The sequence below is a fragment of the Brassica napus genome, chromosome A8 (assembly GCF_020379485.1).
Source record: "Brassica napus cultivar Da-Ae chromosome A8, Da-Ae, whole genome shotgun sequence".
NCBI lineage: Eukaryota > Viridiplantae > Streptophyta > Magnoliopsida > Brassicales > Brassicaceae > Brassica > Brassica napus.
Window position 1 is genome coordinate 18,150,993 of NC_063441.1, and position 19,984 is coordinate 18,170,976.

General features: G+C 33.8%; 5 protein-coding genes across 7 annotated transcripts; 3 read left to right on the forward strand and 2 right to left on the reverse strand.

The window, feature by feature from the left end:
- The first annotated feature begins 1,344 nt into the window (after positions 1–1,344).
- On the forward strand, positions 1,345–3,338 carry LOC106361689 (dof zinc finger protein DOF1.4-like). The gene is made up of 2 exons (XM_013801491.3): positions 1,345–1,672; positions 1,858–3,338. The coding sequence occupies exons 1-2, from the start codon at positions 1,607–1,609 to the stop codon at positions 2,770–2,772; spliced, it is 981 nt and encodes a 326-aa protein (XP_013656945.2). The 5' UTR covers positions 1,345–1,606; the 3' UTR covers positions 2,773–3,338.
- A 1,219-nt stretch (positions 3,339–4,557) lies between these two features.
- LOC106361690 (VQ motif-containing protein 4) lies at positions 4,558–5,638 on the forward strand. Its single transcript, XM_013801492.3, has one exon. It carries the CDS (start codon positions 4,821–4,823, stop codon positions 5,502–5,504), a length of 684 nt encoding a protein of 227 aa, XP_013656946.1. The 5' UTR covers positions 4,558–4,820; the 3' UTR covers positions 5,505–5,638.
- A 2,998-nt stretch (positions 5,639–8,636) lies between these two features.
- On the reverse strand, positions 8,637–9,361 carry LOC106360052 (protein RALF-like 4). Its single transcript, XM_013799656.3, has one exon. The coding sequence runs from the start codon at positions 9,184–9,186 to the stop codon at positions 8,851–8,853; it is 336 nt and encodes a 111-aa protein (XP_013655110.1). The 5' UTR covers positions 9,187–9,361; the 3' UTR covers positions 8,637–8,850.
- A 5,042-nt stretch (positions 9,362–14,403) lies between these two features.
- Positions 14,404–17,952, forward strand: LOC106361691 (nonsense-mediated mRNA decay factor SMG7-like). Of its 3 annotated transcripts, none has more exons than XM_013801493.3 (6): positions 14,404–14,642; positions 15,006–15,100; positions 15,175–15,639; positions 15,785–15,907; positions 15,996–16,150; positions 16,231–17,952. In XM_013801493.3, the coding sequence occupies exons 2-6, from the start codon at positions 15,023–15,025 to the stop codon at positions 17,816–17,818; spliced, it is 2,409 nt and encodes an 802-aa protein (XP_013656947.1). In that variant the 5' UTR covers positions 14,404–14,642; positions 15,006–15,022; the 3' UTR covers positions 17,819–17,952. The 3 variants fall into 3 exon arrangements, with proteins under 3 accessions (XP_013656947.1, XP_013656948.1, XP_013656949.1); XM_013801494.3 differs by lacking the exon at positions 14,404–14,642 and adding an exon at positions 14,659–14,805; XM_013801495.3 differs by lacking the exon at positions 14,404–14,642 and adding an exon at positions 14,670–14,771.
- LOC106361692 lies at positions 17,927–19,152 on the reverse strand. Its single transcript, XM_048737956.1, has 2 exons — positions 18,168–19,152; positions 17,927–18,088 (listed from the first exon to the last, which is right to left on the reverse strand). Exons 1-2 carry the CDS (start codon positions 18,243–18,245, stop codon positions 17,960–17,962), a joined length of 207 nt encoding a protein of 68 aa, XP_048593913.1. The 5' UTR covers positions 18,246–19,152; the 3' UTR covers positions 17,927–17,959.
- Between the last annotated feature and the right edge of the window lie 832 nt (positions 19,153–19,984).

Consider the following 19,984-nt stretch of genomic DNA (forward strand, 5'->3'; position numbering starts at 1 on the left):
CAAATCGACGCGTATAAACTATAGTGAGTTTGTATGATAGATGCGTATAAAATATGTTGGAATTTATATAAATCAAAATAAAGAGTTGGAAGTGGGATTAATAGGGTGACGTGGGTCTAGGGATTCTCTCCAATTCCACAATATGCAAAAGAATGTCACTTATTGTGATGAGTGATGTTCCTTGATTCCTCTGAAAGATTCACCTGTTACATTCTCCTTTATTGTCTCTATCTTTTACTTCTTACATTTTTGGTGTATATACACTTTAATTTAGTGTAAGTTAATATTACCTGCGTTAGTACACCACGTTGGAACTTTGATTGTCTGGTTGGATCCTAGTTGTCGAATCGGGTATATATTAGATCCAACGAATACTTTATGTATCTAATATTCAACTGTTTTATCATCTAATTTTCTTTGCTAAATTCATAAGCTAGTCAACAAAGCTTTCTCGTCGTATTTATATATGGACAATTATCAATAATAGCATCTTTTGAAGTTTATGTCTCAAAAATAACACTAGAAGGAGAAAGTCACAAAAATGACATTCATTAAAGGGTAAAATATCCCTAATACCCTTGGTTTAAAATTAAATAAACAAACAAAAATAAATAAAAATAAATAAAATAAAAATTAAAAAAATGAAAAAAAGATTTTTTTTTTTTTTATAGTTTCAGATTATATGTTTTCAGATTCGAAATTTTTACAAATTTTTTTTTTTCGAAATTTTTTTTTTTATTTTTTTTCAAATTTTCTTTTTATAATTTAAAAATACTTTTTAAAACTGTTTTTAAAAATTTTTATTTTTTTTTTTAATATTTTTTTTTTATAAAATTTTAAACCCTAATTCCAAAACCCCACCCATTAACTCTAAACCCTAAGTTTTAGATTAATTAACCCAAGGGGTATAAGTGTATATTTACCTCTTTAATGAAACCTATTTTTGTGACTTTAAACCTTGAGTGCTACTTTGGGAACATAAACTTGGTTTGGTGTTATCCTAGTTTTTTTCTCTTTATATATTTTACACGATGAAAGTAACTTTTCTAGTCAATTTAAATACAAAATATTTTTGAAATTAACAATATAAAAATGTCTAAAAAAAACAATCGCCTATATTTTTTACTAATGTTTTTGAATTTATAAAATATGAAACCTTTTTCATCAAAAGTCGTTTAAGGAAACTCATGATGTTATTTTCCTACCGGAACTGGTGTTTAATATGTTGATTTATATGATGTATTTTAGTATAATAAGCCAGTGCAAGGACCATTTTTAGTACAAATGTATCTTGAACATCTCTGTAGCAAATCTTAATTATATATAGAGTAAGTACAAGTACAGAAAACCCTAGTGATATTGATATAGATAAAGTTAATGAATAGTGGCACAAACAACAATATTACAAATAAATATAAAATAAGGAGCTTAAAATCATCTGTCAAGAATCTTTGTGCTTCAATCTATGAAAGTTAAAACAGTAATAATAGCTTCAGTAGCCAACATCTCTTTGTCTGTACACTGCTGGCTTCAGAAGGATTCTCTTTTAAAGAAGTGAAGAAACAGAGAAAGAAAACAAAATCAAAAGAGCTTAATCAAGAAAGATATGTTTGGCAACTGTGACCAGAAGAACAAGATGCCTATGATCAGCTCTACCAATACCAATCCACTGGTTTCTCTCTCTCTCTCTCTCTCTTCCCTTTTGCATTTGCATTTTTATCTCTCTAAATAATATGACTCATTTATATTTTGTTTCTTAGCTCTTGGATCGAATAATATCCATTTGTCCTCTCTCTGTTCTTTTGCCTTTAGTTAAACCACACCATCTAAACTTCCCTTCTTTCGCTCTCTTCTCAGGCTAGTATGCAGAGCAAGAACATGATCGTGGCTCCGTCTCATCAGCAGCAACAACAACAGCCACCGCAACTTAAGTGCCCTCGTTGCGATTCATCAAACACAAAGTTTTGTTATTACAACAACTACAGCCTCTCTCAGCCACGGTACTTTTGTAAGGCTTGCAAGAGGTATTGGACACAAGGTGGGACCCTCCGGAACGTTCCCGTAGGCGGTAGCTACCGGAAGAACAAACGTGTGAAGCGACCAGCAACCACAACCGTTGCCTCCACGGCCTCGACGACGACTTCTTCATCCCCTAATAACCCTCATCATCAGATCTCCCAATTCTCATCCGTGAATCATCATCCTTTGTTCTACGGTTTATCAGATCATGTGAGCAGTTGTAATAACCTTCCAATGATGGTTCCTAGCCGTTTCAGTGATTCTTCAAAGACTTCTTCATCAAGTGGTTTAGAGAGTGAGTTTATCTCATCTGGTTTTAGTGGTCTTGGCGCTCTTGGATTAGGGCTTCCACATTATTTGAATCACGACCACACCATTAATAGTAGCTTCCTCAACAACTCTACAACAAACAAACCATTTCTTCTCTCGGGTCTATTTGGATCATCGGTATCTTCATCTTCCTCTACTCTTCTCCAGCATCCACACAAAACCATTAACAATGGTGGTGAGATGATGGGACAGTCACATATCCGAACCCTAGCACCACTTCCACATGTTGGAGGTAACACTGACGATATGAACAAAGAAGGGAAGCTTGATCAGATCTCAGGGAACATTAATGGGTTCATGTCATCATCATCTTTAAATCCTTCAAACAACAACAACATATGGAATAATGCAAGTGTTGTCAATGGAGCGTGTCTTGATCTCACAAATAATGACGTTGGATCCTTCCTTACCTCCTTGATATAAAGCAAAAGTTGTATGTAGGATCTATAACTAGTTAGGGTTTCATCTTCATCACTTTTTTTTTCTTTTTCTATTTTGAGATGAGAGAAGAAGCTTGGATCAGAGAGATGAAATCAGGGGCAGTGTTGATCTTGGCTAAAGCTCCCTCGGATCCTCTTCATCTCACCATCTACATCATCTTCCTTCAAGTTGCTCAAGAAAACAAAAGAGGCTCAGGATTGGTTCAAGGGTTACTATGTTCGACTTTTAAGTTCACTTAAGGTAAATTATTAGTGTATGTTCATACTATGGTCCTGAATTTCATCATCTTTTTCCATATGTAATTCTAAGGTCCACCATGGGCTGATGTTTCTTTTCATTGGGACTGGGAGGGTATATTTGGGTTGAGTTTCTCATGGGGTCCGAGAACTCAATAGTTTTTTTTTTTAACTTTTATATATTTTGTAGTTTCACTTTCTTCGTTGGTTTGGCTTTCGTTAGGTATACAAACAGAGGGAGGGGTGTGGTTTGTGTTTTTATAACTTTGGTTATTCATGTATGAGTTATGTTCTTTTTTTTTTTTTGTAACACCGAACTGATATTAAAAAGCTCAAAGAGCATAAAAGTTTACAACCAAAGCAGAAGATCCCGGAGTCATGTTCGACGGTAGAATGAAGCTAGAAAACATTACAAAACAAGTAAAGATAGAACCATCGAGAAGCGAGTCATGCTCAACCCAAAGAGAAGCTTCACTTTTGTTTCCATGGCGATTGTTCGAAAGAACAATTGATAGTCGAAATCGACGTTGATACACCTATAAGTTAGAATGTTGACAGGCAAGAACTTTAGGTGAGAAACTCCAGAACCGTAGGTAACATTGGAACAATGAAGTCCGATCTGATTTGATATGATGCTAAAACAAGCACAATTAACTTTAAACCCAACAAAGCTTACCGAAGAGACTAGGTGAATCTCAAGCTCTAGCTTCACCTCCAAAAAGGTGCTTAGGATGAAGTTTGATGAGTTGGATCTCCGTGCAACAACTCTACGTTGAAGGTCACATAGTTGACTCTGTGAAGAACCATCGATGCTTGAGATGGCGTAATGTGAAGGACTCGCAGCAGTGATGTAGATAGTAAATCTGACGAGCCTACACTCTTGCACAGTAGTTCTAGCAACAAGGAGATTGGAAGATTCATAAGTCCGGCTTTGTGAAGAACCATCGATACTTGAGACAACGTAATGTGATAGAGACGCAGCGGTGAAATAGTTCTGAACAAAACTGGCGAAACAACACTCTTGCACAATATAACCAATCGGGTACGGGTGTCCGGACTGGTTGAATCCTAAACCCGTTTCGGGTATTTCTAAACTTCGGTTTGGTTTTCGGTTGGGGTTTTTCGGATCGATTCGGATTTCAGTTAGTATGCCCACACCTAACTACAAGTACAACACAAGTCATTGCCCTTTATAACTCAATAGTCATATATATATATATTCTAAATATATCCAAGTTTGTAAGCTGTGATTGGTAAACAAAATAGAACAAATTTAAAAGCGTAAATGGAATAAATAATTTTCGATCAGATAATTTTCTTCTTTTCAGCTAAAAAATTCTCACTAAAAAGTGAAAAAAAACACTCTACAATAATGAATCCAATCAAATTCTCTTTTACATTTTCCACCATTTTAGTCCAAAATATTTTTCAATCAGGGATTTAGATTAGCACCTTTTGATCTGTATACCCTTAAACAGGTATAGGTGTATAGGAGTTTTAAGTGATTCAATTAGATCACAATTGAATAAAACAAGAATTTGCCAATATTTCATATAAGTTGTTACAGCAAATCCGAATCCGGAATTTTGTCCGTAAAAGTTGGAATAAATAAAACGGACATTTTGTCCATCTTAATCATTTTCCATCTGACGACGGCGCGTGATGACAATCTAGTGTAAGCGCGTGAGTGAACTAAAGAGACCAATACAATTTTTTCTTACCGAACCAAAACAAAGCTTGTTAGCAAATAGTACACACAATCTATCTCTCTCTCCTATTCTCTCTCTCATCAAAATGGAGAATTCGCCAAGATACAGAGATGCTTCGACGAATCCGATTCCATCTCCTCGATGCAGTAGCAGCAGCACTGAAAGCAACAAGCCACCCACAACTCCGACCCGAAACCTAACCCCAAGATCCGAATCCGGAAACCCGTACCCGACAACTTTCGTCCAAGCCGATACCACTTCCTTCAAGCAAGTCGTCCAGATGCTAACCGGATCCTCAGACAGACCCAAACACCACAACAACAACACATCGTCTCTTAAACCCGACCCGAGATCCTCCTCTCCTTCCCAATTCTCTATCCCTCCGATCAAAGCCGTCCCCAACAAGAAACACTCTTCAGGGTTCCGTCTCTACGAGCGTCGTAACTCGATGAAGCACCTCAAAATCAACCCGTTAAACCCGGTTTTCAACCCGGTTAACTCGCCCCGGAAACCCGAGATCCTCTCTCCGAGCATCCTCGATTTCCCGTCTCTCGTACTCAGCCCGGTTACTCCTCTTGTACCCGACCCGTTTAACCGGTCCGGATCATCGAATCAGAGCTCCAACGACGAGGAAGAGAAGGCTATGAAAGAGAAGGGGTTTTATTTGCACCCGTCTCCGGCGACAACTCCGATGGATTCTGAGCCTCGTCTTCTTCCTCTGTTCCCGGTGACTTCTCCTAGAGTCTCAGGTTCTTCTACAGCTTCATGAAAACACATTAATTTTTTTTTTTTGTGATCTTACTATGTATTATACGAGGGAAATTGTAACGCTGAGATGAGATGTTTGCGATTTGAAATTATCGCCTTCAATTGTATTTTAATATATCTCTATGGTTTTATTGATTTGAATGCTCATGTTTGGCTTGTTTACTTCGTTTTTGTTGAGTTTATTCTCCAGATTTACGATTACTGGAAACAAATCACGATTAAGAAAATTTGAATGAATAACATATAAAAAATAGAGTAGTGGAAAATGTTGTTTTGCGATTTGTTTGTATTGTTTTGAGAAAATTGCCCTCAATGTTGAAATTTTACTGCAACGAGAAATATATTATTCAACTATATGTTTTTTTTTTCTTAAATACACAACCAGTTACACATCCTTCAAACTTTTTTCAGTAGACAAGTGGTGAAGAAATTGGTCTTATAGCGAAACCAAAATGTGATTAAGAGATATGATCAAGTAATACATATGGAATTAGACTAGTTGTATAAATTTTTGCTTTTTGTTATATGTTTCGATTTTTTGTACTGTCAATGGTGAAAATTTACTGAAATTATAGAATTTTACGTTATTCTACTATATGCTATTTTTGTTTAAAAAAATCAGTTGCATCCTCCAATTCTTTTCTCAGTAAACTAGTGATGAAGAGATTGATTGGTCTAACAAATAGGTTCAACTTTCTTTTACTACTGTTTTGGATGTTGTTAAGGGTAACAATGGACAAAGAGTGTGAAAATAAAATAGGGGATGTTTTCTTAAAAATTACTATATTTTATTTTCTTCTTTTCTGTTAGAAAAAGGAGAATTTTCTAGGAAGAAAAGAGTAAACCGGATAGGAAGGAAGAGAGTGGGCTTAGCTGTCTAAAAAGAGTATTACATAGGCAAGAAATCTTGATCATTATTTTGTTTTATTTTAATTTCCTATGTTTTTGTTCTTTGATTTCATTTTCATGATTTGATAGGGGTTTTGAGATAAAACCACACCAATACTTTTTGCCTAATGATAACAAATATAGTTTTTTAACCATATTGTAGGGTAATTTTTGTGTTATAGGTTAACCCCGTTTGGTTACAGTTTGCTACATTAGAGTGCAATATTATTTGGTCACTGCTTGGATATGATATGCTGGGTCAAAAAATCATGGTTAAATTTCATTTTTCAAGTATAATTGAAAGTGGACAAAAGGCATATAGATTGGGAGGTAATGGGCACAAAAGGGTATGGCCCCATCTGGTCAAATGTTTAGGTTTAGAAGAAAAAGTGGAGAAAATAATTAGGAATGTTGAAACTTCCACATTTATGAGACGTGGTCTACCGAGCGTGGTCCACCGAGCAATTAATAATTAATATTGAAATGGTCTTTAGACCAAGTTAAATTAAACTTGACTCAATCTCACATATAAAAGGTTTAAAATTCTACATCTTTCTTTCTCTCTTTTTTTTTTGATCAACTCTTTCTTTCTCTCTTTAAAAGGTTGAAAATTCTCATGTGAAGAGAGTTGATCTTAGGGCCCACTTCCACTATTAGTGGTGCCACTGAAAGCGATTGCGGTTGACCCATAACCCATTACATTTTTTTTGTTTCTTTATATTTTTTTATTTAAAAGTTAGATTACCATGAAAGTTTAGGATGGTAAATACATAATCTTTTACATATCCGAAATCACCTTTGAAAATTCTGATGTAAATAATAGCATTTCGTACCAAGAATAGTTTGAATCTCGTTGTTATATTCTATCGGCAAGCTTACCCACCACAATCCAATCCTTTTTTTTTTGTGATGATGTTGTACCTAAATTTCTTAAATATGTACACTATCGATCTTTTTTTTTTTTTGACGTCTATGTACACTATCGATCAAGATTTGATTACAAGTGCTTTTTATATTTAGAATACGAATATATCCTAAATATTTACTATAACAAAAGATTTTAAAACTAAAAGCAATGCAAGAAAAGTAAAAAAAAAAAACAATGCAATATATCAAATTATCAATAATGTTTCAATGTTAGGTTAATAGGTTCTCATCCACTTCAAAGTCTTTAGTTCCTTTATTTTTCAATTAAATGACTGTGGAAAAAGACCATACAGTCCTGAATGTAGTAGTGCAGGTGGGTCTTGACGTCTTGTGACCATGATACTAGTCTGTGCAATATTTCCTCAGACAACCAAACCAAATATATATTTTAGACGTATGAGTATGGTATATACGGCAACCAAAGGAGTCCTCAGCACACGTTATGGGCCAAACATTAGACGTTTTCTAGGGGCTCTATAAGTTTGTATGTAACTAATATATTTTTATATTTTTTACACCTAAACAATCTGCTAGCAAAATCTTTGAAGTAAACCCAACTCCTATGTAATAACGCCGGCCAGTTCTACAGCTCTCGAAGATGCTTTCATCTTGTTAGTGTTGCGTGGGAATGTAAACTGTTTTCAACTCAAATTTACTTACCAGTAACAATAACTGAAGTAATTTATCCTCATTTTAATCATGTTTTAACCCTAAACATTCTCCTAAACAAGAAGATGCCGTTAGGTTTGGGCTTTGATAGGTTTTTCTATCCAAAAACAACTCTGACTTGAGATCCCAACTTAATCACCAAAATATTTTTCCTAACCATTGCATTTTTCATTCTTGTCACGTCATTGTGATAAAACCTCCTGTTTTGATCATAGAAACAATTGTCTCGCAAGAATGTATGGGATGTCATTCATGACTTCAAAGTTTTTTTTTTTTGACTTCAAAGTTTCATGTAATATCAAAAAATCGTACTCTTGGCTTAGAAATTTATGCATGAAGCCATCGTATGGTTTCTCATCAATCCAAGGTTATCTACAACATTTTGTTGCTAACATAAGAAATAAGTTTTGTCATTTACTAGTCCGATAGAGTTTGATCGCTAAACTAACAAATCTGAACTAAATAACCAAAAAATTGATGTGACTGTTTCGAGATAAAATACAAAAGGAAAGTTAAAGGAAGAAAAGAGGTTCCAACTTGGGCCCTCATTTAAAAACAGATGCTTAATTGTACTAAGAACATCATGATGTATAATAGACAAACGGAACTTAAATATATGAACGAAACGAAACACAAGGACAACAACAACAAAGGAAAAGAGGCGATATATAAATGAATCAAAAGCTTATATGCATCATGATGAAATAATAAACAAAAAAGAACAAAAGTAAAATATAAAATGAATCAAACGTATAACACATGGTACGTTAAGAAAGAAGATTATTAACGATCAGGAATGAGGAGTGAATGAAGATCAAACCGTGCTGAGTCAAATCCTCCCCTCCTCTCTATCATTTTGTTTCTCATTTAGCGTACCTATAGCAATGCGTGATCGCACTGCATCCACGCCTGTAAGGATTGTTCCTTCTCCTCTTCTTGCAATCATAGTAAGATCGTCCACGTCTATTGCAAGGCACATTGTTCTTTTTGAGAGCATCGTATCCAATGTAACGACGTCCTCTAGCAAGCTGGCGACGGTTTGTCTCTGAATCCATTAGAGATTCGAGTTCATCATCGTCCCCGATGCAACCTTGCCCGTTGATGCAAGATTTAGTCAATGGATAGGTTGCATTGACAGATTTGGCTACCATGGCTAAAACCAAGAGGCCAAAGATGAATAACAACTTGACACCACCCATTTTGTATAGTTTTTTTTTGTATAAATGAGTTATATTATTACTCTTGTGCTTGAGTTTTTTTGGTATCTTCTACGCCCTTCCTTGTGAAAGGAGAGGGAGATATAGAAGTATGAGAGATTGTGCAGAAGAACAAATGAAAGATTGGTTTTGTTGAGGATAAAGAAGGGTTATTTTGTGGTGGTTAATTCTGTTACTTTGAGGGTTTTAACCTCTTTTTCAGGTCTTATTTTGTCCATTTTTTCCGCTTGATGGTTAGGTCTATATTTGCTAAGTTATATTTGGCTCTCCTCTTTGTTCGGCTAGCTACCTTTGTTTTGTTAATATTAATCAAATGCTCAAATTAGCATGTAAACGTTAATCATCAGTATTGTAACCAATTTTAAAAGGATTAAGAGTGAGTAGGATAACGTGTGGATCAATTGAATCTTGGTTCCAGAAAATATATGGATCATAGGATCTAAGGGCATCCGCAGTGAAATATTATATATTAGAGATTCCTTGGATCATTGCATTGTATATTATCAATTGATCTTATGTTTTTCCATATTCTTTGATCGGCTAAGTTAAAACACTTTTTCGTCAATGATTTCAAAAACACTGTATTGAAATTTAAGCTAAACCATATTTTGGGAAACTGATGTGGATAGATTTAGAAACTTATAAAATGGTTCTGGTGAAGTTGTATCAGTTAACCAATAAAGTGAAACATAAAATACAATAAATGCAATCTCACTTTAACAACAACTAGATTTTGATCCACGATTTCAAAGCGCGTATTTGATTTTTAGATAAAAATGTTAGCTGGTATTAAATACTTTTGAATTTTGATTTACATATTTATGTTATAAAAATAATTATGTATGTGTCCTTAGTTTGTTTGCATATATGATCTGGACCGTAGTTGTACCACTAATCTGGTGAACCGTATATTATCTGGTTTAAATTTAATAAAAATCTATAATTAAAAACTTGATAAACCCCGGTAAAATTCTAAAAACCCGCCATTAATCAGTGACTCAACACTGATTGACCTAATAAAAGATCCAAAAAATTCTGATAAATGTAAAATCTATAAAGTAACATACAAATTTTTATTAATATGTGTGAAGAAAAAACATCAATATTATTAAAACTAATGCAGTACAGTGAAACATATATCACTGTCGACCAATATGAAGTCTTAAAATAACATGTAAATTTTTTATTAACATATGAAGACATGAATTGCGTTGGGGGAAATCTACCAAAGTTAATATTATTTGAAATTATAGTATAAACCACCAAGTCGACTAAAATTATTATTTATGGTAAGTGATTAAATACTATAAAGTGACAGAGAAATTGATTTATTAATGTATTGCTATATAACTACATTTGGCATAAATTAGGGTGTATTAAAATCTTACTATAACAAATGTTAATTTTAAAAATGCTATCATTGATAATAATTTCATTTAATCACTTACCATAAATAATAATAATTTCATTTAATCACTTACCATAAATAATAAGGTGATATTGTAGGGTGATTTTCTTATAGATATAAATGTGTTAGACTATAGAATAATGTAATTGGCATATTAATAATATAGTATAGTTTTTTTAAAATATTTTACTTATAACTAAGTTGGGTCCAACTTTGCGCTTCTGCTTTAATTGTATTGATGTAAAGATGAGTCTAGTTGTTTTAAGGTAGATTTACAATATAATCGTGATGTCTTGAGGATAGAATCCACAAAATGTTTCCATCACCGGTCAAAGTCATTTGGACCTATACAAGCACAGCTTTGTCCGGTGATGGAAACATTTTGTGTAGTCAAAGCCGTGCTTCTAGGTTCGAACTCGAGACATCTTTATGGTTTTTAATCTCCTCCTATACAAATTATGATGTGGAAATGTTACTTGTTGAAAATGAGTTTGCTCTGCGATCAAGTTTATTTTGTGTTCCCGATTCAAGAAAAGAAAAAGAAAACTCATAATGATTTGGGACAAATTTTGTCAATTTAAAATCAGTATAAATAATAAGTGAGATTGGCATAGAGGAACACGAAACATATGCTGCTCAAGATGTTTAGACTAACCACAATTTATAGTTTTTGATAAGCTTTTCTAGGGTTCTATTGTGATGTAGATTTAGATCGTTTTCCGGACAAACTAATCTTATTCTAAGGACCACAGTATGTAATTTTTGATCTTAATCACATCAATAAAATCTTTTAAACTCATCACTTAAGTTTTTAATATCTTTGCATATACTGAAGTTAAAGTTCAACACTATTATACTTTGTTGAATAATAACTATAACAAAAAATAATAGTTAAGAGTTTTCCACTTGACTGGCATAACATTGATGAAATGAGAGTAAATGATTTTCTCATTCAAAATTTCTGGCTATGACAACCAGTCCCAGCCATAATGTAAAGACTTTTATTTTTGAACTACAGTGTAACAGACTTACGAATAGAAGGAAACGGGAAATTTTCAAATGTCTCTTGATAGTTTTCGAAGACTTTACTTTGTAGTTTGTACGTAGACACCATCAATGCATCATTTGGTGCTTTTGAATAACTATAAATAAAAAAAATAGAAGTCAATAAAAAAACAACGCAAATGTATCTTCCTTTAAAAAAAAAAACAACGCAAATGTATCTATCGTCAAATATCGACATCAGTTACCAAAGATATTTCCTCTCTTTAATTATTTTATTAAAATTTATAAAGAGAAGTTGTGCTGGTGTATTTCCATTCAATTGCGTGCATAGTTTGTCTGTTTTTAATTCGAACGGGTCCAATCTATAACAAAAGAGACATGTCATTTTTGAGGTGATGTCTACTGTCTGGTGCCATATATTGTGATTTCTCACATATCAATTTCTAACTGAACTTGTCTAGTATAAAATTAAGATTTAGGCGAAGATTTGTGGAAAAACATTTTCTCTCATCTTTTAATCTCTAATATTTTAGATTATCATACATGAACAAATAAACCAAAAAAATAAATTGGTCGTGGAAATCTGACCAGCAAATACATGCAAGTTCCACAATCCATAATCTACAATACTTTTGAATGGAACATTATATTCAAACTTCAAAGTATACGAGATTGGTCGAGAGTATATATTATTTTTTCTTTGAGAAGGGTCTACGGTATTTATTCAGTGAAGAGCTTGTTCTAGTCTATTATTGCATAATATGTAATAAGGGGAATTAGGGGCTATGGCCATGAAAAAAAAGGTAATCTACCCTTTAGCGCTTTTACCTAACGGATGTATACACACCGTTAATAATATCATCTGTATTTTATGTCATCCTAGTGTAAATATCAAGAAAGATAGTATTATACAATCAAAGTCCAAAATTTCAACTTTGATTCTGAACTGCAAAAGAGAGAAGGATTATGAACTCATAATTAGACATGTGTATTCGGGGTCTTAATCGGGTATCGGTTCTGTCCAACTGAATCTCGGTTTTCCAAGTTTATCAAAATCAGCCCCATTTTGATTATATGAAAGTTCGGTTCGAGACTGGTTCGGGTTCTATCGGGTTCGGACCAGGGTTAATAAATCTTCAAAGAACCGGTAGAACCCGATGTACTTCCGGATTCGGGTCCCAATCGGTTTTTCGGTTTAAAAGTATCTGATTTGTACATACTTTGTAACCAAAACATAAATAAAATTGATTTTTTTTGTTTTAAACTATTTGATTTGTACCTATTTTGTAACCAAAACATAAATAAAATCGATTCAAAAATAAGAAAAGAATACCAAATGTGTTATTGATAGAAAGAAAACCAAATAAATGAAATCGTAAAACGAAAACCAAGTTCTCATGAAATGAAAAATATTATTCAGTGAAAACAAAACCAAAATCTAAAAACTTCAAGTTTTAACTGCCACCTTCGTATAATAAATAATTATTTTAGATGTTCAATAATATCTTAGTGTATTTTGGATAAATATTAGGAACTGAGATCATGTTTGGTACAAGTTTTTTTTTGAGATTGTTAATGTTTCGGGTTCTATCGGATATCCATTTAAATTTGGGTTCGGTTCGGATAATAACCATAGTCCAAAATACTATAAAACAAGATCCATTCGGTATTTATGTCAGGTTTGGATAGGTTTGAATTTATTTTTATTGGATAGGATTCTGTTCGGATTTTTGGGTTTGGTTTATTTGCCCAACCGTATGGATTTAACAAAATTAGGATAGGACAATTAGTTAGTACAACAAAATTGTTTAATGAATTTATAAAATTCGAATAGGACAATTTATAAATTTCTTATGACAGGGTTGGATGTCTCTCTTAAAGAATTTCTTACTTGGTAAGGTAACTGTTAAAGAATTTGTTATATTGTTATTTTTTTTTGTAACAGTGTTACATTGTTCTTTTTTTTTTACTTTTAACGATTTTGATATTTGGAAATGGTTTATCTATTAACACTATTTTGTAGACTGGACGGGAATATACATTTTTCCAAGTTGTGAAGTTATCCAAATTGTCAATTTTAATGAACCATATTGAACCGTGATTCAAATTGTCAATTTTCTAAAAATTATCCGATTCAATTTTGTATGGACTATAATTTACAATTGTTTTAATGGTTTTTATTAATTTAATAATTTTAATATCTTATCCGATTATGTCACCGGTTCATAATCAAACCAATTATTAGATCCAATCCAACTATATAACCGGTTTATAGTTAAATTCGGTTCAACCATCAAATTAGTCCGGTTTTAAAAATATTGGCATTTGGTTAATGCCAACCGCCAACCTCCACGGGTGTTTTTTTGTGAAAGCTCACTATAAAGTTCATAGCAAGCTTATAACATTTTTCCGGAAAATATATAATAAGCAGATAACAAAAAATTAATATAAGGAATAGAAAAAAACGTATTAGCTCTTTTTATATATGCAGTATTAAAAACTTAAATAATGTGTGTTTAATAATTATATGTGTGATTATACTGAATATTTCGATAATAAATTCCTGGTATTCAAAAACATACTGCAAAGTCTGATATTAGCTAAAGTCATGACAGCAGAATTAAAATATAGGAAAATTTTGCTTTAACGTCAAGGAATATAAAAAAGTGGGTAACTTTCCTCCGGACTTTCTGTTAATTTAGTTAATTTATTAGCATGGTTAGAACTTAGAAGAAAAATACAAATCAAACTTCTTTTTTTTTTTGCTTTGAAAAAATACAAATCAAACTGTTGGGGGCACTTAGAAGAACAGTGGAATAATGGATTAGATATGCATCCACTTCTGCATCTCCATCATCATCCATTCAGCATCATCATCATCATTATCATCATCAGCCACCTTTCTACTTTGTCTGTTTCACAACTGCCCAATCTACCTCCCAAAGTCGTCTCTTCCATGTGATACACTTCGCTTGGCTTCTTCTGCCTTTAGCTGTGTTCCTGTCTCAACGTCCGTACGTTAAAGGTAAAGTCTTCTTCTTCTTCTCCCTTTACGTATTTTCGTTTTCCATCTAAAGATTCATTCTCTCCTCCTAGTTTCTTCCCCTCTCTACTCTGTTTCTGTGATGTTAACCTCTTCTTAAGCTGATCTGATGTGTGTTCTTCTTCCTCTTGATGCTTCTGTCTCTGTAATTCTTTAACTACTTTACATATTTTATCTTCTGGGTCTGACTTTGAGCTATATAACCAGTTCAGCTTCATCAAAGTTTTCTTGTAGACCAAAAACACTCATGAGTTTGTTGGATAACTAGTTTGCAGTTATTACAGTACTATCTGGTTCTTAATCTTCCTTTCTACTGTTTTATGAGAAGTTCTTGATCTTTGTTAGGTTATAGTCCAGAGAAGATGGAAGCTTCTAATGGAAAATCACCTAAGAGTAATGCCGATTCAGCTAATCAGAAACAGAATCCTATTCTTTTAGAGGTAAGTAAAACCAGAATGTTGCTTGGAAGAATCTTACTGTTGAACACACAGTTCGTGATGTTTCTGTCTCTCAGGTGAACAGTATTGAGAAACAACTATGGACATTAATCCACTCAAAAGGCATACTGCATCCAGATGTTTCAGAACTATACACTAAGTCAACTTCCACCTACGAGCAAATCTTTAAAAGCAATCTCCAACAAGAAGTGCTTCAAGAAGTTGAGTTCTGTCTCTGGAAACTTCACTATAAACACATAGACGAGTTCCGTAAAGGCATCAAGACAAATGATCCCGCCACTCATATGAAAGCATTCAAGATGTTTCTCTCAAGAGCCGCTGAGTTTTATAAGAATCTGATCTCCAAAGTTGAGGAATCTGGATTCTTATGCCATCGTTTCTATGTATGTCTTGGAGATCTTGAAAGGTATAAAGAACAGTATCTGAAAACACATGAGCATCCTCCTAATTGGTCAACTGCAGCTAGTTACTATCTTGAAGCTGCAAAATCTTGGCCTGATAGTGGGAATCCTCATAACCAGGTAACTTAATTATGAGTAAATTCTAAATTTACCTCAAATTTGATACCACTTTTCAAATTTACCTTGATAATCGTTTTCATAAATACTTTAAGTTTATTATGAAATTTGCATTTTAAGTGTTTTTTTTTTTTTTGCATATGTGAAGCTAGCTGTGTTGGCTACTTATGTTGGTGATGAGTTCTTGGCTTTGTACCACTGTGTGAGAAGCTTAGCTGTGAAAGAACCTTTCCCTGGTGCTTCCAACAATCTTCTTTTGTTGTTTGAGAAGGTGATTGATTCACTCACTGATACTCTTCTCTAGTACCTGTAGTTTTGATTGTGTTTGCTTTACATTGCACTTGTTTTAACTACTGCAGAACAGGTCTTCTCCTTTGAAGTCTCTCTCTACTGATGGAGAGTTTAACTTCTTAAACCCATCAGAGAGGAATGTTGTTGTGAAGGACTTAATGGCTGGAACTGATTTATGGCCACTGGTGGTCCGAACTATTAGCTTCTTTTTCCTTAAATCCAGGTCAGCTTGGACAACATTAAGATCTTGATGTCCCTTTCTTACAACCTGTTATTGTCTTAATCCTTTCTGGGTTGTTTCAGTTTTGATGACTTTGGTTGCACATTTGCATCAACCATGAGAGAACTGGATGCAGCCTTTGCAGCAGATGATAAGAGCCTAGAAGCCATGTTGGAGTCTTATCAAGTTATGGATTTATCAAGAAAGGGACCTTATAGAATCCTCCAACTTGTTGCGGTTTTCGTCTTCATCTTCCACCACTTGGCAGAGTTTAATGAATCAGACAAGGCTAAAGAGGAAGTAAAGCTAACAAGATTAGCCTTAACAATGGTGTTCATCGTCATGGGGAGAGTTGTTGAGAGATGTTTGAAGACAAGTCCTTTGGATTCTTGCCCTCTATTACCATCTCTACTTGTGTTTCTTGACTACTTACCCTTTCTTCTTGAAAAGACAGAAGAAGGAGAATGCAGGTTTGATGAGAAGAGTGAGATTGCAATATCTTACTTCTTTGGCAAACTTGTGGATCTCCTGAACCAGTTAAAGGTGGAAGGACAAAACTGTTCTGCTCTTTGGGAGGATCATGAACTGAGGTCATTGGCTCCTCTTGCTCTTATACATCTGCTTCTGGATTTCTCAAGTCATATGGAACTAAGAGAGAGTTTTGATAAAGGAAAGGAGATTCGTCTTCAACGGATTGTTAATTCCGCTATTAGGATCACAAGTAGACAGAATAAGAGTTCTCAAAAGTGGTTGTTCCTTGACAAGCAAGGGACTTGGTCCTACTCAAATGAAGAGGGAAGTAACATAACATGTATTGCTGTAGGAACTGCTGAGAATGAGAGTGAAAGATCTTTGCCTGCAGAAGAGGAAGAAGTCATTCTTCTCAAGCCGCTTGTAAGGTCTCAATCTGCTCCTATCTCTTCTTCTGGCATTGCAACAAAGCCACTCAGCTCTGATAACAAAACTTTATCTGATGAAAGCCTAAGACGTACCTCATCACTAATTGTGAACCATAACTCTGAAAGCTTCAGCTTCACGCAAGGTCTGAAGAACACAGAACCGCAACTAGAAGAAGGCACAGTCTCAGGAAGACCTCCATCACTAAGCGCGTGGGTAGTTGACAAGAAGAAAGAGAATGGAGGAGTAAGTAATAAAGCAAATGGGTTAAGACCTATTGATGAAACAAGTCCTGTCACATCCTTTGATAGTCTCTCAACTTCTTGCTATTCACCTCCTACTCCATCTGCTCCATTACTTCCTGAAGACGCCTCTTGGTTTCATAATGGCCCTATCGATGAACCCCCCGGTTTCATGAAGACATACACAAACTCGCCACATGTTGGGATGTCTTCTTCTGAATGGTTACGTCAGTATAGAGAGAGTAGGAACCTTGGACCAGCCTATTCCCATCATCAAGCTCAGGGGTCTTCAAAGTTCAGTCTCTTAGCTAGGTACGGTACACCAAATGATCAATCGATGATCTCTTCTGAAAACTCAATGTTTCATCCTCAGCTTTACAATGAGTCTGGAGGAGAGAAGCTATGGAAAGGTCAACAAAGCACAAGAAACGCTTATGGGTTCAGTGATGATCCTGGACCGTTTCTTCGATACTTGAGAGAGAAAGAGTGGCTGAATGAGAATGGTGAGAGGTTAAGAGAAGGTTGTAAGTGAGTGAGTTTACAAGAAACTGTCTCAAGTTGGCAAGTTGTAACAAACCAATAGTTATCCTCTTGTCTCCTTGTGTGTTGTTGCTCATTTTTAAAGACAATGAAAACACAATAAGAAAAAGTTTGGATGTATTAAAATGAACGTTTATACGATGAGAAAGCCAACATGAACAAGCAACATGGATTGGCCACTAGTGAAGGCTATGGAGAGCATGAAAGTGAGACAGAGACCCAGCATAAGAAACGATAATTTGAGAGTGTTCCATGTTGGAGCCTGTAAGAAAGATCCAATCCAAGTAAGGTCTTATAAACAGCATCGACAAAAAGGGTAAGAAGAATAAAGGCATACGGACGTTGACGCCTGGAGCTAGAGCTTCGAGAAGAACAGCTTCCGTTGACGAAACCTCTGATCTCTGCTTCTTCTTCTCCATCTTGGAGGACTCTGTTTTCTCCAAGGAAAGCCATAATTAGAACCGATAATCTTAAACCGAAACGGTTTATTCCGGTATATCTCTGTTTCTGTGGACTTGTTGACTTTTTAAAAATTTTATTCACTCTTTTTGTTTGATTTTCATTTTTTTTTAATTTGCTACTGAGGGTTTATAATACGATATCTATATTATCTTAAAATATATGAAAGATGTAGACCTTACTTATTGATAGTTACATTTTTTAAATAAACATATTTAAGAAAACATAATTACATGACAAACAATGAATATTCTTTTTAGAAAATATCACTATCAACTTTTAGAGAACTTTAAGTCACTTCAAAAAGAAAAAAGAACAAAACTTATTCTGAATAAAAGTCTCGATTTGAAATAAACTATAAATATTTTTTTAGAAAAATATCACTATCAACTTTTATAAAACAATTTTTTAGAGAATATCATTTTTTAGCCACGCCAGAGCTAAGGATAGCCCCCAGCTACATGGTAGGCATTGCTTTGTTTAGCCGTCGGCTCAATCCTCTCATCAAATGGGGAGGCCTATGCTATAAGCGATCATGGCAGATGTCTTAACCTATCAACCGGTGCATTATTCGCATAGTTGACTTTTGCTTGATTGCATCAATTTTTTCCTTCTATATCCCAACTGGCATGTGATCATTTCATCAAATACGCTTTTATGTATAAAATGAACGTTTTTTTTTCTGTTTTTGATTATTCGACAGAAAAAACTATATTAACATCAATATTATTAAGACCAAACCTTTTGTTTCCCAATATTATAAAGAATCATATTATCTGTGTTAAAATTGAGTGCAACACTATGTTTATACCGAGAACGGATGTGATCAATTCAGTTTCAAAAGAAAAAAGGGATGCATGCAAATTAATTCAAAGAAATTCGTATAATTTGGTGCGACAGATGAGACTAATAGCGAGATGATTTATGGATGGCTACGTGATTAAATAAATGTTTTCATTTATTATTTAAATCTTAGTTGTCACAAATTCTGTAATGATGCAGTTACATGAGTGTTTGGACAATAATTATAGCCTATTAATTTTATATACTTTAGTTAGATGTATGTTTCCACGCCCCCCAGTAACAAATAGCCATGTGTCCTTCGTAATAACTTATAAATTATACAGAAAGACAGAGAATAACTAATCACTAGGTAATAACCCGCGCCTTGCGCGGAATGTGATTATTAGTTTCGTTATTTTTAATAAAAATACATTAAATCTGTTTAATCTGGATATTGGTTCGGTTTTAAGTTTTTTTTTTTTGGTTTTTAATCTTCTAAAATATAACTATTATTTTAAATTAATATTTATTTTCGTTTATTCGGTTAAAATGTTTGATTTTTTTGATTTTTTCCGGTAAAAACAAAAAATTAATATTATTTGTTTGTTTTCATGTTATGAATTTTAGATAGTCGTCATGTCGAACCAATAGTTTCATATTATAGTTTTTAAACAGATAATAGTTTAAGAAAAAAAAACTATTAAGACAAATCATTTCACTACAATTTTGTCGGTAGTGAAAGAAACATTAAGAAAAAATATTCCAACTTTCAAAAAAATTAGATACTTCAATTGTGGTAAATACTTAGTTACAATGTGCTCACATCAAGGTGCACATGTATGTGTATGTTAAAAGTATATACAAATAGTTGACAAATATATAAAGATATTGTTAATTAATATTAAATGACTGTTTT

Excerpts from the sequence above, each read along its gene's own strand:
- LOC106361689 (XM_013801491.3), top strand. The coding sequence starts at position 1,607 with ATGTTTGGCAACTGTGACCAGAAGAACAAGATGCCTATGATCAGCTCT. Across the intron at positions 1,673-1,857 it reads CTACCAATACCAATCCACTG|GCTAGTATGCAGAGCAAGAA; the intron begins GTTTCTCTCTCT and ends CTCTCTTCTCAG.
- LOC106361691 (XM_013801493.3), top strand. The coding sequence starts at position 15,023 with ATGGAAGCTTCTAATGGAAAATCACCTAAGAGTAATGCCGATTCAGCT. Across the intron at positions 15,101-15,174 it reads AGAATCCTATTCTTTTAGAG|GTGAACAGTATTGAGAAACA; the intron begins GTAAGTAAAACC and ends TCTGTCTCTCAG. Across the intron at positions 16,151-16,230 it reads TTCTTTTTCCTTAAATCCAG|TTTTGATGACTTTGGTTGCA; the intron begins GTCAGCTTGGAC and ends GGGTTGTTTCAG.
- LOC106361692 (XM_048737956.1), bottom strand. The coding sequence starts at position 18,245 with ATGGAGAAGAAGAAGCAGAGATCAGAGGTTTCGTCAACGGAAGCTGTT. Across the intron at positions 18,089-18,167 it reads CTCTAGCTCCAGGCGTCAAC|GCTCCAACATGGAACACTCT; the intron begins GTCCGTATGCCT and ends TCTTTCTTACAG.
- LOC106361690 (XM_013801492.3), top strand. The coding sequence starts at position 4,821 with ATGGAGAATTCGCCAAGATACAGAGATGCTTCGACGAATCCGATTCCA.
- LOC106360052 (XM_013799656.3), bottom strand. The coding sequence starts at position 9,186 with ATGGGTGGTGTCAAGTTGTTATTCATCTTTGGCCTCTTGGTTTTAGCC.